Raw genomic sequence first — 14,937 nt, forward strand, 5'->3', positions numbered from 1 at the left:
AATTGGGCTAGTCTTTCCTGGTAAATCAGACCTTCCATCAACGTTATTGATTTTAGCGGCTCTCTTCTGATCGTTTTCAGTGTGTACAGAAAGCTTCGCTCATAGCCAAGACTTTTGTTTTGTGGTTCTTTTTGGATAGACACCCCCACCTGCCTCTGTATAGAGACTCTTGTAAGTCCCTGGCCTGTTCTTCTTGCAGTGAAATAGGTAACATCTTATCAAACAAAAGCCTGTTTTTAATGCCAGTCCCATAGAGTAACCTCAGATTTTTAAAATAAAAGCAACGCGTGTTGTACAAAGGAAGAGAGAACCAGGGCTACAGATTGAAATAAAATGCAGAATGAGCAGAATAAATGGGCGTGGTGAATAATGGATCGAAAGCAACTGTTTGAGGTGGAGTCTGCGTGGGTCTGATCACGATAAAGCATTGACTGAGAGCAGGGCCGTGCAAAGCAGCCTGCAGGAGTTTATTATGCAACCCCGGTTTTAGTGCCTGCAAATTCCTTGTGTGTCAGGCCGCTCGTGCTCCGCCAGCTGCTGTGCGCACTCTCTCCCCCGCCACCCCCATACCTCCAGGTACCTGGCAGCTCTGTGCAGCTTCCTGGGAATCTGCAGTCCGCACCACCTCCCCCAATCGCATATTGTGCTTCCTATGCACAGTGGGAGGTCTGCAAGTAACGCACTGCTGGAGCCGTTATGTAAATGAAGCACAGCCTGCGATTGGTGGAGGTGATGGTCAAAGCTGATCACGTTCTCGATTTTGACCGGAGCGCTATGTGGCAGCATGCCCACGGGCAAAGCTGGGCTCTATCAAACTGAAAGTGAGAATCCGGGGGTGAGCGGTTATAAACGATGGCAGCAGGAGGTACTATATGGTACTATATTTTCCATTTTCATATAAGTCGGATAGAAATTTATAATGTGGCCCTCCACTAACCCAGTTGTTTTATTTATCCTCTTTCCCCCACCTTCTTTTCTTTGATTAGATCATAAAAACCTTGGAACTCCTGCCGATTCCTAATAAAAATATGCTGGAAGAGAGCAAAATTCTCCCGATCATTCAGCGTTGGGCTCAGACGAAGACCGCCATCCCCCAGTTTAGTGAGGGAGATGGATACTCCAGCGAGAACACCTCCCGTGCGCACACACCACTCAACACCCCAATCAACACACCCGACCCTACCGCCAAGCTGAGCATCGAAACCGACGGCGAAACCCCCAAGAAACTGGTGTTCCGGAGACTGAAAATCATAAGCGAGAACAGCATGGACAGCGCAGTATCTGACGTCGCCAGCGAGGTGGAAATCAAGGAAGCGCCAGAGAAAGCCGAAGCACAACCCACAGAGGAGCTGAAGGATGCCCAGCTGCCCAAGCAGCAGGAGCCACAAGAGGAGGGGAAAGCAGAGGAGATGACACAAACGAAGTCGGTGGATCCACCAGCCTCCGAGGAGCAGCAGCTGCCAGAGCAGGAGCTTTCAGCGCCCAAGATGGAGCCAGACCCTCCACCAGACGTTGGCAAAGCGCAGGCAGCCGAGACTGAGGCTCCTGAAGCAGAAGCCAAGGAGAGCAACGGACCGAAAGTGGAGGAGACCTCTGCCATGGAGACACCATCGCAAGACGAGGAGGAGGGAGTGTCCGATGTGGAGAGCGAGAGAAGCCAAGAACAAGTAGACAAGATGCTAGATATGGGCGACCTGGCCATAAAGCTCCTAGAGGCCTGGAAAGATCTAAAGGTAAGAAAATGGTTAATCTCCACCAGGAACAGTGACGGCTCTTAAATGTGTTATTAGTTGATAAAAGATGCCTTCCGTATAATACAAGCTTAACACACGATACCTTGAGCCTTCAAATATCGTACATTCATATGAATATATTCCAAGCCCAAAATGCTGTACGCACTAAATACAATGTAAAAAGATCATCTTGAATTTATTCAGTGATCTGATATTGGGGGACCTTTTTAATACAGTCAGAAGTTGTATCCCAGGAAACGAGGCATCAGACCCTTTTTTTTTTCTTTTTACGTTCAATATATTGACAGTATTTTGGTCCTGCTCATTCATTGGTTCACATTGGGCACGAAGGCCAAAAAAACTCAAATGTGCTAGTACCCCTCTCTTCTCTTTTGGAACTTTGTGCGTTATTGAGCATGTTTACTAAGTGGTGCTTTGCCGTAAAATACCTTCCGGTGCTGGAAGAACCGTGGGTCCATTCACTTGAATGGGCCATGAGGAGCCTTGTAGAATAGCATTAATTTGTACGTCTATTCTCTTGCTTTCTTGGACACGTCTTCTGACCTCGTTGATAGGTACATTACATCGGAGGCACAAGTGAAAACGATCGAGTACAAGTGTTTCTGTTGTGCTGAGAGTGCAGCTTCATATAATCGCTTATTGTGCTCGGAATGTATGTAAATACATCCGACCTGTGCCGTTTTCCAATCTGGCCTCCCAAATGGGACATTGAAATGTAATAACGAGCATATTTTAATGTGATGTGAGTATTTGTGGTTGTAAGTCTGATTTAGACTGCTCCCTGGCATTCCAGTGTGGTTTGTGTGAAGAAATGTATCCAGGCATAGTGCATAGAAGTTGTGGGATAAATCAGTTTTGGTCGTGTGGGAATTGACTCCTGTTGTAGATGATGCTATTGGCACAAGAAGATAACTGTCGATATATCTTCTTTCATCCTCTCATTTAAAGGTTGTTTTGTGTTTGAATCTCGATGGCTTGAGAGGGTGTGATAAGTGGTATTGTTTCATTGTAACAGCCAATGATTGTTGCTTGCCAAAGGTGTGTTGTATGTGTAGATTCTAGATGTCATCAAAACAGCTGTAGTAGTAGTAAGCGTTCATTACTTGGAAGGGCTGAATCAGTCACATACAGAATGACACTCGTAGCCATTTACTCATACAAGTCTAAACTGGGCTATCCCGTGTGGGGTATCATTTTATTCCATGCCACTCAATATCATAATTGTAGGTAGTCGGCAAACCCAGCCTGGCTGTCTGAAAACCGTGTGTTAAGGTCTTAATTAGTGTTGTACTGAGCACCGGGTAATTACCCGGTACCCGGCGCTTTTTCAGCTACCCGGACCTGGCAGCAGGGGGCTAGGCCCGGCACCTGGTAGAAACCTGCGCTGGGTAATATCAGAGTAACTGAAAATACTTCATCACTTCCATGCAGCTGGTGACGGAAGGTGAGGAAGACCGTTGCGCCATCTGGGAGCAGCAGCAGACGTGGCGGTGGCAGCAGCAGCAGCAGAAGTCCGTGTTCAGCCGGCGGGAGCAGCAGGAACACAGCACACAGCTGATACCAGTGTGAGCCGGGGAACCACGTGACTGGAGCAGGAGCGTTTCCATTGGACAGCCGGCTCCTCCCTGGCAGTCCAATAGGAACGCTCCTGCTCCGGTCACATGGTTCCCCGATCACACTGGTATCAGCTGTGTGCTGTGTTCCTGCTGCTCCCGCCGGCTGAACACGGACTTCTGCTGCTGCCACCGCCACCAGGACCTCTGCTGCTGCTCCCAGATGGCGCCGCGGTCTTCCTCACCCTGCAGGTAAGGGGTGGCCGGGTAAAATGATTCATTTTGCCTGGGTACTGTTACCCGGTTTTCAGAATACTTGGGACCCGGTACAACACTGGTCTTAATACAATGGTTCTCAAATTTAACCATGCGTTACTTGTTTCAACTTTTTTATTATTATTATTAATATTGTAAATAATTACAATGAATGAAAACAGAATTTCCAGTCTTTTGTGTTGCAATCACAACCGATCAGATCAGTTCTATCGTAATATTATTATTATACAGTAAGAGCAGTTAAAATGTGGAACTCATTACCCATGGAGACTGTGATGGCAGATACAATAGATATGTTCAAAAAAAGGTTGGACATCTTTTTAGATAGGAAAGGTATACAGGGATATACCAAATAAGTAAACATGGGAAGGATGCTGATCCAGGGAGTAATCTGATTGCCAATTCTTGGAGTCAGGAAGGAATTTATTTTCCCCCTTATGAGATATCATTGGATGATCTGACACTGGGGTTTTTTGTTTGCCTTCCTCTGGATCAATATACTGTAAGGACAAATATAGGATGAAGTATGTCGTCTAAATTTAGCATAGGTTAAACTTGATGGACTTATGTCTTTTTTCAACTTCATCTACTATGTAACTATGTAATTTATGCAACGAGCTGTTTACGAAGGTGACCACGTGGGCGGCGCTGTTCTAGAGTGGGCAAGTTCTTTAAAGTACAGTGAGAAGCATATGGGAGCCCGCGGAAAACATAGCTGGAATTTGGAAGATTACGTTTGGTTGGTGACGTTGGTTACAGATGTGACGCCCGGTTTTGGCATACTGATGTCTTTCCTGGACAGTATGTGGAAAATACTTGGTTCTCATGCCTTTGCCGTAACCTCACACCAGTGGCCATTGTGAAAAGTTCCTGTTGCCTGCGCATTAGCCAGGGAGAATACACAGCATTTCAGAAAAATGGCGGATGATTCACAAAGACTGATTTGTGGATTTTAAAGGCCTAGAAAAGCCAGAAATCGGGGGGATAGGTGAGGGAGGAGATATGTCATTACAGAAAGTACAGCACAGCTTTTAGAGATTGGATGATGAGCCAGTCGCCATTAAGAGAACCCGATGTACTGGATTTCTCAATACAGATTTGCTGATGTCAATCAGCACGCTTCAGCTATAGAGTAACAGATGCAATAAGATCATCAAATGGTTGTCTATATTGATCAATGATGTATGCATGTCTTTATTTATATAGCGCCATTAATGTGCATAGCGTTTCGCAGCAGTAATACACGTGACAATCATATAATACATTATAATCATATAATAATACAAATAACACATGGGGAATAAGTGCTTCAGCCATAAAAGTAACATTTAGCAAAAGGAGTCTGCTCCAAAGAGCTTACAATCTGATTAATGAGCCGTCTATCTTTTTTAAGAGACCTGAAATAAAAGAGAATCTCCTAGCCAGTCAATGACAGAGCTGACCCAGTGCGCTGCTTGGCAGTCTGGCGCTAAAAGGTCTCTTGCATGGCATCATATAAATGTATTGGCAGACGCGGGCCGTTTTGCCCACCTAGTATGCTTATCTTCCCTACTTGCGCTCAAACCACAGACTTTCACTCATTGCTACTTAACCCCAAACGTAAAATATTTTTAATGTATTGACCAACACCGATCCAAGAAACTCAAGCAAGAAAAGCTACTGCTCAGACTATTAAGCAGTAATTGTTTTACCATTTTACAGCAAAATGATTTCCCGTGGCAGGAATTGAACTGCATGTACATGTATGTTGAGCTGCATGTATGTATGTATGTGCAAGGTAGATAGTGTATTAAATCTATCCACACATCGTTACATAGTTGGAGTTTTCCTCGTTGATTGTAACATCTTAAAATCATCATGTCCCGAGAAGAGGATTGTTCTTCACGACCACGGTTGATGACAGAAGCCCCCGTGGACATGAGACTTTCATGCTTCGTTTCTCGTTGAACAAATGTGTTGACGAGAAATATGTTTAGGCTTTTCTTTTACTTCTGTGCGTTTTGAGTAGTGAATTTTAATGAACATTTATATTGTACCTTTTTGTTGTTGATACTTCTGTGTCATATAGGCGCGGGACATCCCTTCTCCGTGGTCTCTTCACAAAAATACACTTGAGTAACACATACGACCTGTTTCCATGTGTGTCTCGCCGCACAGTTCGGAGCTCGTACAGCTATACTATTCGTGGGAAAGTTTAGGGTGGTTGCAGTCCGGTTATGACCAGAGGTGCCTTTGGCAGGTTCAGGTGTCAAATACTAGGGTTCAATAATCTCCATGAAGCAGGGGCCCTCAAGACTCCCCCACCAACAGTTCAGATTGTGAGGATATCTCGGCTTTAGCACAGTTGGCTCAATCAGTGGCTCAGTCCTCGACTGAGAAGCCGAGATATCCTTAAAACTTGACCTGCTGGGTGGTCTTGGGGAGTCTTGGGGACTGGAGTTGAGAACCCCTGCCATTAAGGACTTTGACGTTCATGCAAGATTCAAAAGCATCACTGCCTTGTAGACGCTTGCAATGGCAACGTTCCTGATCTCTACACCGCCATGATCTTAGTGTTCAGGTATCAGTGACGGTAATTGCATTTCACATGCACTATCCTCGCTCCATTCAAACCATCTGCAGTGCTCAGTACAACGGAGCATAACCACTGACTTCCAACCTTCTCCATTGGAATAGAGGCTAACAAAAGATTGTCTCCTGACAATTCCAGCTTGTGCCCAAGTTCCTTCCAAATACAAAAACATAAACTCTTGTTTTAGTAATGAATGCTGGTCAGACCCCATTGGGGCTGACCGTGTTCTGTGTAATAAAGTTATTAGGTTATTCTTTGGGGTGTAGGAAGATACTCTGTATAACTATAAAGCCCTGCTTGTTCTTTCCCAGAAGGTGCATGAGCCTGTCTCTTGTATTGGTGATGTTGCCAGATGGTTGCAATAACTAGTCTGCACTATATAATTGTACGAAGTGTCTCTATACACTACCAGTTGAGTGAACAGGAAATGTATGCTGGACAGTGGGTGGGCTGAGGGGGTAAACATCCCTATAGGCGTAATAAGCATGTTCTCCCCTTAGCTGCATTGTGGACTTCTGATGTTGAGCCTTGTAACTTTTGACCCCTTTCCATCTGGCTTCTCAGGGCAGCAAGGAGCTTGCTTACCTCGCCAGCTGACCATGTGCCCCCCTCCTTTTCTCAACACCACACTCACCAATGCTGAAGAAGGGAGAGAAAATAGCCAGTGCCTTCTGTGAAGAAGCAGGAAGACTGATTGGGAAGCTCGATGGTGCATGAGAATATTCTAGGTGAATAGCAGACAGAGGTGGTTAAGTGACCTACTTTTTACACACCTTTCCACAGCACTGCTGTCACGCTACGCTGGCCCTTACTGGGTCTCGCCACCATCTCTCCAACGCAAGGGATTGTGACAGAGCCAGTGGCCTGCAACATTGCGCCAGAGGACCCAATGACCCCAGTGTGCTCTGGCGAAATGCTGCTTGAACACACCAAACCGGTAATGCTACCACACACGTTCACGCCAACTCGTTCCATTCGAGTCCTTATAGTGGGTTACATTTTCGGCAAAAAGAGATTTGAGGCATTTCCTACTAACTTGCCGAAAACGTACCCCCCCACAGGACGCAAATCTGGCATGGTTTACAGGATCCAAGTATTGGCTGACGGGAAGATATCCATGCTGGAAGGAAAGAAGAATCGATGATGCATTTCATCGGAGCGATGTGGTGAGGATGGCAAATGGCAGCTCCTGGTTTGTAGGGATTCCTGTGATTTGGTGCTTTAGGCAGTGTGGGGTTATAAAAGGCAGCGCGAATCGTAGTCCTGCTTCATAGATTTGTGTTCTATGGTAGCGGTTCACAAAGATGGATCTATTGTTAGCTCTCCGGTTTTAGGAATAACCAAGGATTTTGCAAATAAGTGAGCCTAGTACACGAGCTGGATTCCTGTTGGTTATCCTATAAGTGTGGTACGGCTGGAGAACCTATTAGCGCAGCAATTCCCAAGCAGTGGTACGGGTATCGCTTGGCTGTCCCGTGAGAGCTGACAGAGTGGTATGCCACATGCTTCTGACTCCTCTTGCTGAGAGGGCGACGTGGACAGAGACTAAGAGAAAACCTCTTTAGTGTGGGATATTATGCTTGTGTTTTCTCTCATTGCTCCTACAGCGCCAGGAGTCAAAAGCATGAGTACCACTTTTGTAGCTTCTCCTAAACAGCCAACTGATACTCCATACAGCTCTTTAGTGTGGATATTATGCTTGTTTTGGGAGTTACGTTGCGTCCATTTAAGGAAACGAAGGGGAAGCGACTAGAAATCGGTAGAAGTGTTGGTTGTAGATGGTGGTAGTTTGTAGTACAGGAAATGGCGTTTCTTCCCTATCACAGAGCCCAAAAAAGGTTAGTAATAGCTTTCACAAGAACGCTTTGGGCGACCGTAATATGCAGCAGCCTTCCGGTCTTCATTTTTAGATCTGCAAAGCTATTCTACAAACCAGACACATCGTGCATATTGTCCCCATGTTGCATGAAAGAAAAACATTTGTAAGAGCGAGAACAGCAAATATCGGTCTACGTCTTAACGCGTCTATTGTTGATCCGTGAATGGGTGCGCTATGACCCGCCACCTGCCCCCCTCCTGGTCCACCAAGTTAGTCACTGCACTCCGATGATCTTCAATCTTTAAAACAGGCCCTTTCTTTATTTAGACATCAGTTAAACACCAAAACATGTTCAAAACGTTTGTTGGCTACAAATCAGGCAAACCTACCCAACTTCGGTACACAGAGGAAGAAGACTAGTGCGCGGGCTGTGTGCCGAAGCTGGGTAGGTTTCCTTGATTTTTATCTAAATATTAAAAAAAACCTGTGTTGTGTTTAACTGATGTCTAAAGAAAAGGACTGTTTTTAAAGATTGAAGATCATCGGAGGGCAGTGACTAACTTGGCGGTTTATTGTCCGTTAGCAGTGAGCAGTGTACGGAGCTGCTAGGCTTTGTCGTCTTACAACCAACGTGGTGCATGTTTGCGTTTTGAGCCTGAAAGAGAACAGCCCAGTCTTCTGCATTATATGACAACTCGGGATTGGACCGACCCCTAACCGTACACACAGTATGAATGAGCACAAGGCGCAGTAGTGAGCCTGAGCGGCGAGGACATAGACGCGAACGCTGCGGAAGGAAACAGATGGGCAGCTGGCATCTAGTTGATGACGATATCCGAGGCAGCATGGATCTAATAGATTTGATTTTGATATTTGTCTGGGTGACCTGCCTCGTAGACATGGCCCAGCGTTTATATGGCTTCGCTGTATTTCAGCAAACTGTTCACCGCAGGAAACTTGTAACTATAAAAAAAAAAATTGCCACATTTTATGGAGTTAATTTAAAAAGATCTATATTTTAGTTCTGATTTTGTATACCAAAATGTCAGCTGCTAAGTAAATCTGCTCCCTGACATCCGTTTTATCTGCTCACTTGGATTTTTCCCACCGAGACAGAACGTACTTTAGGGAGCATGGCTGCTTACTGCCTGATGCATGTTTTATTGAGCTGGGTATAAACATTGTTCGGCTGCTGACAGCTGGCAAATGATTCATATTTTTAGTTGTGGACCTTTTTTTTTATTTTTCCTGTACAGTTTAGATAAATAAGCAAGCTGCCTGGCTAGCTACCCATTTTATCTAAGTGAGAGCTGGATTGTATACTTGCAGCAGCTTATTCTTTTGGTGACGTAGCTTGCGTGTGGGACCTAGAGTTTGGGGGCAACACAGAGCTTGGTTAAATGACTGGGACGGTCCTGGCTGAGTCTATTCTTTTGAGTAATGTAGGTAGAAGTTAGGAAGCGGTCCCTCCAGTGAGCCAATGGCAATGACCTGTTGAACATTGCTCCCATCAGGGTGGGCGATGCCTTTTTGTCACACATTGGACTATTTTTGAATAATGTTTTCAAGTACGTTTTGTTAACTCCATTTTAGCGTCCCCTGATAGCGCAGGTGGGAAAACCATTTGCATTACAAACACCACCCCATTCAGAATCCCCATTGGTTTTCAAAGAAACCTAAACAGCCGTATGTTTTTGCTTGACGCAACGTTGCCCATGTAATCGGCTTTCTTGCATGTAAGCCAACACAAACAATGGCCCACATCAAACAGGGGCAAGGGAAATAGGAGTTCTCACCAAAAAGTTGTACATTTTTGGTCAACTTGCATTAAAGCTGACCAAAAATGTTCATGGTGATAACACTAACACTAGTTTCTTACCCACTGCTTGATGTATCTGTCCCAATGTACCTGTAGATTTGAGGATTGACCATCTTAGCAATATAAAGATTGTTAAAACTCACCCAATTCCAGTTATTGACTATAAATCAGCAATAGTGATTTTTGCAACCCCTCCTGCCCCCCCCCCCCCCCTATGGATATAACAGATGAAACAGGAGATGGACTAGTGGGAAATGATAGAATACCATTTAGCGGATGATAAAATCGCCGGCAGCACAAGGAGGCAAGAAATGGACATGAGCGTGACTTTGTAAACACGCGCTTTGAGTAGGGATGTTATCCGTTCCAGTACCTCAATACTGTAGCACACATTTCTAAAAAATTTGCTATTTGCACTTTTATATTTATTCTCACTGGGAATTCCTCTAATAACGTGTGTGTGTGTGTCCGCCCGCCTCTTGCGATTGCGCTTGCGCAACTACTGTATGACCAGGGTGTGACACTTCCGTTGTGCCTTTTTTTTTACCATCAACGAAATTTGTCCCATCAAAATTCACATTTAAAAAGCCAGAGGTCCATTATGACCATAGACTGCTTAATAAATCTGGGCCGTGATTTTCTCCGGCACAGGGAATCCAGTATATTGAATTGAGCCCTCGTAGAGCACTGTGAGGTTAAAAAGCATCAGTTGCCGGCACCAGAGAGGTCAGCGGTAATAAATGGCAGTGTGCACCATAGTATAGTAATAGAGAGAAAGGTGCACTCGCGAGCCTACCAGAACACCTCATCACCAAGTCAGGTGCCATCAGTGCGTGAAGACATTCCCTCAGGCGAGACACAAACCGGCACTCCAGAGGACTTCTCAAAATCAGAAAATAGCCTTTAATGTGGAAGGATCGATGTTTCAAGCTTTAATGTGAGTTGCGGATGGAAACGTCGATCCTTCCACATTAGATGCTATTTCTTTTTGAGAAGTCCCCCGGGGTGCCGTTTTGTCCCTCGTCAGAGGGAATTTCTTAAAGTACTATCAAAATATACACATGGCTGGAAACCTCCACACGTCCTCTCGTGTGAGACCAGTAGGAAGTCAGGCGGCCCGTGGCAAAGTCTATATTCCCATTATATTTCAGTGACGTTTGACTTGTCGTGTAGTGGCTCTGGTTCTTGTGCCCGTCGGGAGGCCGCACACTTGGTATGACGCTGTGTGTCGATCATAGCGGGAGCTCCCAAATTTGCGTCCCACAATGCCTTTCAGTGGTGGATGCTTCCATCGTGATTGACAATTTTACCACCCACTCTGTATGGACACATTGTGCGATTTGGCACCTTGAATCAGCGTGCGGTCCCTTAACCGGCTCAAGGACCAACGACACTGCCCGGCATAGGTTAAACTTGATTTAAAAAAAAAAAAATTGTCCCTTCTGGCTGCATGGTGGACAGAAGCCATAGCATGGGTCTTAATCCTTTGGGGGTGGGGAACAGGGTCTGTGTGGACTTGATGGAGATGTCAGAAGTGGGTGTTTGTCTTGACATAATACTGCTGTAGTGAAGTGTTCGGTGTATCGTACATTTCCACGTGAAAGCAACACTTCATCTTGTGTTACTGGTTTCAAGGAGACCTTGCGTCATGAAACATTTACATTTCGTGATGTAGCGCGGCCCAATCTGAAACGTGACGAGGCAGTAAAAATGCCAACGGAGTTTCCTGAGTGGGACGTATAGCGGCTATAAAGATGCTAAAATACGTTCCTGTGCTGGTTTACTTCTTTTACACGTTACCGGTCAATACTCATTAATGAACTATTGGGGATACAGAGTACTTAATTTTATGTGGGGCTACAAGGAACCCAGTAAACCAATACTCCATTGGCTCAAATATGGTGGTGGCCTGTCGGTCCCTAATATGTTGAGATATTATATGGCATCTCAATTAGGTCAAACGCAAACATAACTAACACGATGGTATATTATTCAAGTCCTCCACTATTTAATGCTGCTTTGAAGGACTGTCTATAGAACCGTTGTGGCAATAAAATTTTTTTTAAAAAAAGGGGGTGGGGGAACAAAAAAGCACAACAGAGATAAGTGCAATATAAACCAATGAATAATATCAAGTACAATTGCGCAACAAGTGTAATACGGGTACTCTGTACCCACTCCGGACAATGTGGATACTCCGCTAGTCTTCAATCGGTCAGAGTACTTTCTCTGCTCCTTTCCGCTGGTGTTCTTACTACCGCGTCGGCAGCATAGGAGTCCGGATTGGTTCTCAGACCTAGTGGTACGGTGTCATCTGAGGTCAATTCCCAAAGCGTCTTTTGCCTGTCACTAACGTTTGGCTTCCTCTGGGGTTCTCCTGACCGCCTGAAGACTTGCCGAGTATCCAGGTTGTGTGGCGTGGGTACAGTGTACCTGTATTGCACCCGTTGTGTAATTGTACTTGGAGAGTGAGTTGATTCCCTGCTCCCCTCCTCCCTCCCATTACCTTTTTAGTAAACGATGTTCTGCCAAGTTCTTCTTGTGTTTCTTTGTGAGGAATGATGCAGCATGAAGATATTTCCAGCCAGCCTGCCCATCTCCCTCTGGAACCTCCCATGAAAGGACTGTTGTGGGTGCTTATGTCATTTTGAGCACGTTGTTCACCAGAGCAGTTTTGTTGTTTTCATTTGTTATTACAGTATTCACTTGTTTATATTGCACTTCACTGGTTTGCATCTCAGTTAGGTCCCTACCTTCAGGTTAAAAAAAGTGGGTTAATATACCATAGAAATCTAGCATTCGTCCTCCAATGGGGCTTCAGACTTTTCCGTGGCTTCCTAAGAAGCGGAGACCTTCGGCAGTATAAGATAAACCTGATCCTCAATCGCAGGCCACGTACACTTCTAAACAGAGTAAAACCTTTCTAGATTTCCCTCCCCTCGCTCACCTCTCATGTTCAACAACCCCACTTCTACCCTTTTCAATAGCCCAGTTTTTTGAGGGTGCGGGGTTTTAGCACGGTTGGCATCTACTGCTTTGATAAAAATCGATCTAAATAATGTTTTCATCTTCTTAAGTAAAAAAAAAAATGCCTAATGCAGAGTTTGGGTTACCTTCAACTAAGACACTTTACCCAATCGAACTTGCCGAAGGGGTCCAATACTATGTTCGAATACTTTTGCTTTATTGGGCTACTAGAGATGTCACCTTGTTAATATACCAAGAGTTATCTCCAACTGATTAAAGACCATTCTATGGTCCGGCGCGGAAGAACTTATAAAATAATTTACTGTTGGTATTTCACATACTTTACAGTATCTTCCCTGCTTCTAGTAACCCCTGTTAAAGAAATGGTGGCCAGATCGGTCACATCTTCTGTTCTGACGTATATCTATTCCTAAAGATCCCTGGGTATCCCGACCATCCCAGACACTCATAGACATAGACACACACGCAAACGAATCTCTCATTTATTTGTAGCGCACCAATGTCTTATCACTCCGAATAGGAAGTCACCTATCCCTCGTAGCCTAATTCATCCGAAAAGCAAAATGTGGAAAGTCATTTGCCTTTTCTATGTTGAGGAAACCCTCACAAATGTAATAGAACCTGGGCACAACGGTTCAACGTTATTACTTACTCCGAATAAACGATTTCACCAACTCTGCTAAAATGAATAGGCTTTGAAAGAAATTTAAAAATGCCAGCAGAAAATAGGTGCGCTGGGAGAATTGGGCGAGTTATGGAACCTCTATGTGAGAGAAGGTGGGTGGTGGTGGGAGAGTAATAGTGTCCGTGTAGTACTAAATGAAAATCGTTTTGTAATGGGTGGAATTTGAAATAAATGCACTGTAACTCTGTGCCACCGTCAATCTTATTTGTCGCAGATACAGTACTTTTTATTTTATTTTCCTTGGTGTTTTATGATTGAAAGCGAATTGCTATTTATTATCTATTTTGTTTTGTTTTCTTGATGAGGCATTTGCCCGCCACCTGACGACCCGATGTTGATTTAATTGTAGCGATCACGTGGTCGCAGTCAGGCCCCCCCCCAAAAGTGTGAACGGAAGTGGTGGATGCTTCACTTCTGTTCCAGTCACGCGTGAAACTACTAAAGCGGTGAACACGATCTGTGGCAAAGTGTTCAGATTTCTGCTCAATAATATCCGATGGTTCAGCTGATGGGTCTACTACTGAAGTAACGAGCTGTTATCTCCGCGGAATTTGAGTCGAGCTTGGCAAATTAGGCTGGCATTGTGGGCATATAAAATGCCTTTTAGGCGCTGGGGCTGACGAGTTTGCTTCAAAGATCGGTGCAGTTTATGTATTTGCCTCTTGACATTTTTGATGCAATGGACCTAGTAGAGCCGATTTGTTAAAGCTGCAGAAATACATACAGTTAGGTGGGGAGCAGGCAATGCGAGTCCCTTGAGAGCTGTACTGGTAAAATGAGCTTGGATGGTAATGCATTTGGGGAATGTTGCCTCTGGTAATTGTGATCCCAGCAAAGCCAAGGAACTTGGAAGAGTTTTCGTTTAATCACTCTGGGCTTTTTTTGGCGTTGGATAGACGTTTTGAGTCGGATATACTTTGCATGTTAAGGAAACAAAAGATAGACTGGAAGACTGCCCAGGTGCAATGGGAATGATGTTGTGGTGACTTTCATGAAAGGTGTGTTTCTAAAGAAGTACAAATGACCAGAGTAGAACAGGCACACCAGGGGTTAGGAGCAGACCGGAAGCAAACATTGAAGGATGGAACTCGACGTCTGAATGGCCGGTTCATGGGGGCACTAGTAGTCATCCTGCAGAAGCTGTAGAGGTTTTTCATGCATTCATTTGGCCAAAGGAAATGTAGAATGATTTGGGGTGTCTGAAATATCCACCCTTGTGACACCTGTTACACACACTGACCGAGTGGTACAAATGTAAAGTGTGTGTGTGTGTGTGTGTGTGTGTGTGTGTGTGTGTGTGTGTGTGTTCATGAACTAGCTGTGAAAGGTCTGGTGGACAAAGTCAAGTTGATGGGTTTCCTCTCTTGGGAAGGCTGCTTTGCCAGTCACAGCAGCAAGTTGTGACTGGTATCCGTCAAATTTACTGAATGAACGTCATATTTTGGTCTTCGTTGCTTTCATTTATCTTATG

General features: G+C 44.8%; 1 protein-coding gene across 4 annotated transcripts in view; it reads left to right on the plus strand.

Annotated features, from left to right (window-relative positions):
- Nucleotides 1-14,937, plus strand: part of SETD2 (SET domain containing 2, histone lysine methyltransferase) — a 92,964-nt gene that overhangs the window by 39,592 nt on the left and 38,435 nt on the right. For all 4 annotated transcript variants that reach the window (XM_075588097.1, XM_075588100.1, XM_075588098.1 and 1 more), the window contains one exon: nt 987-1,733. In XM_075588097.1, the coding sequence (XP_075444212.1) occupies nt 987-1,733 (747 nt within the window). The remainder of the gene's footprint in view (nt 1-986; nt 1,734-14,937) is intronic.

This window comes from Ascaphus truei, chromosome 2, assembly GCF_040206685.1.
Source record: "Ascaphus truei isolate aAscTru1 chromosome 2, aAscTru1.hap1, whole genome shotgun sequence".
NCBI classification, from domain to species: Eukaryota; Metazoa; Chordata; class Amphibia; order Anura; family Ascaphidae; genus Ascaphus; species Ascaphus truei.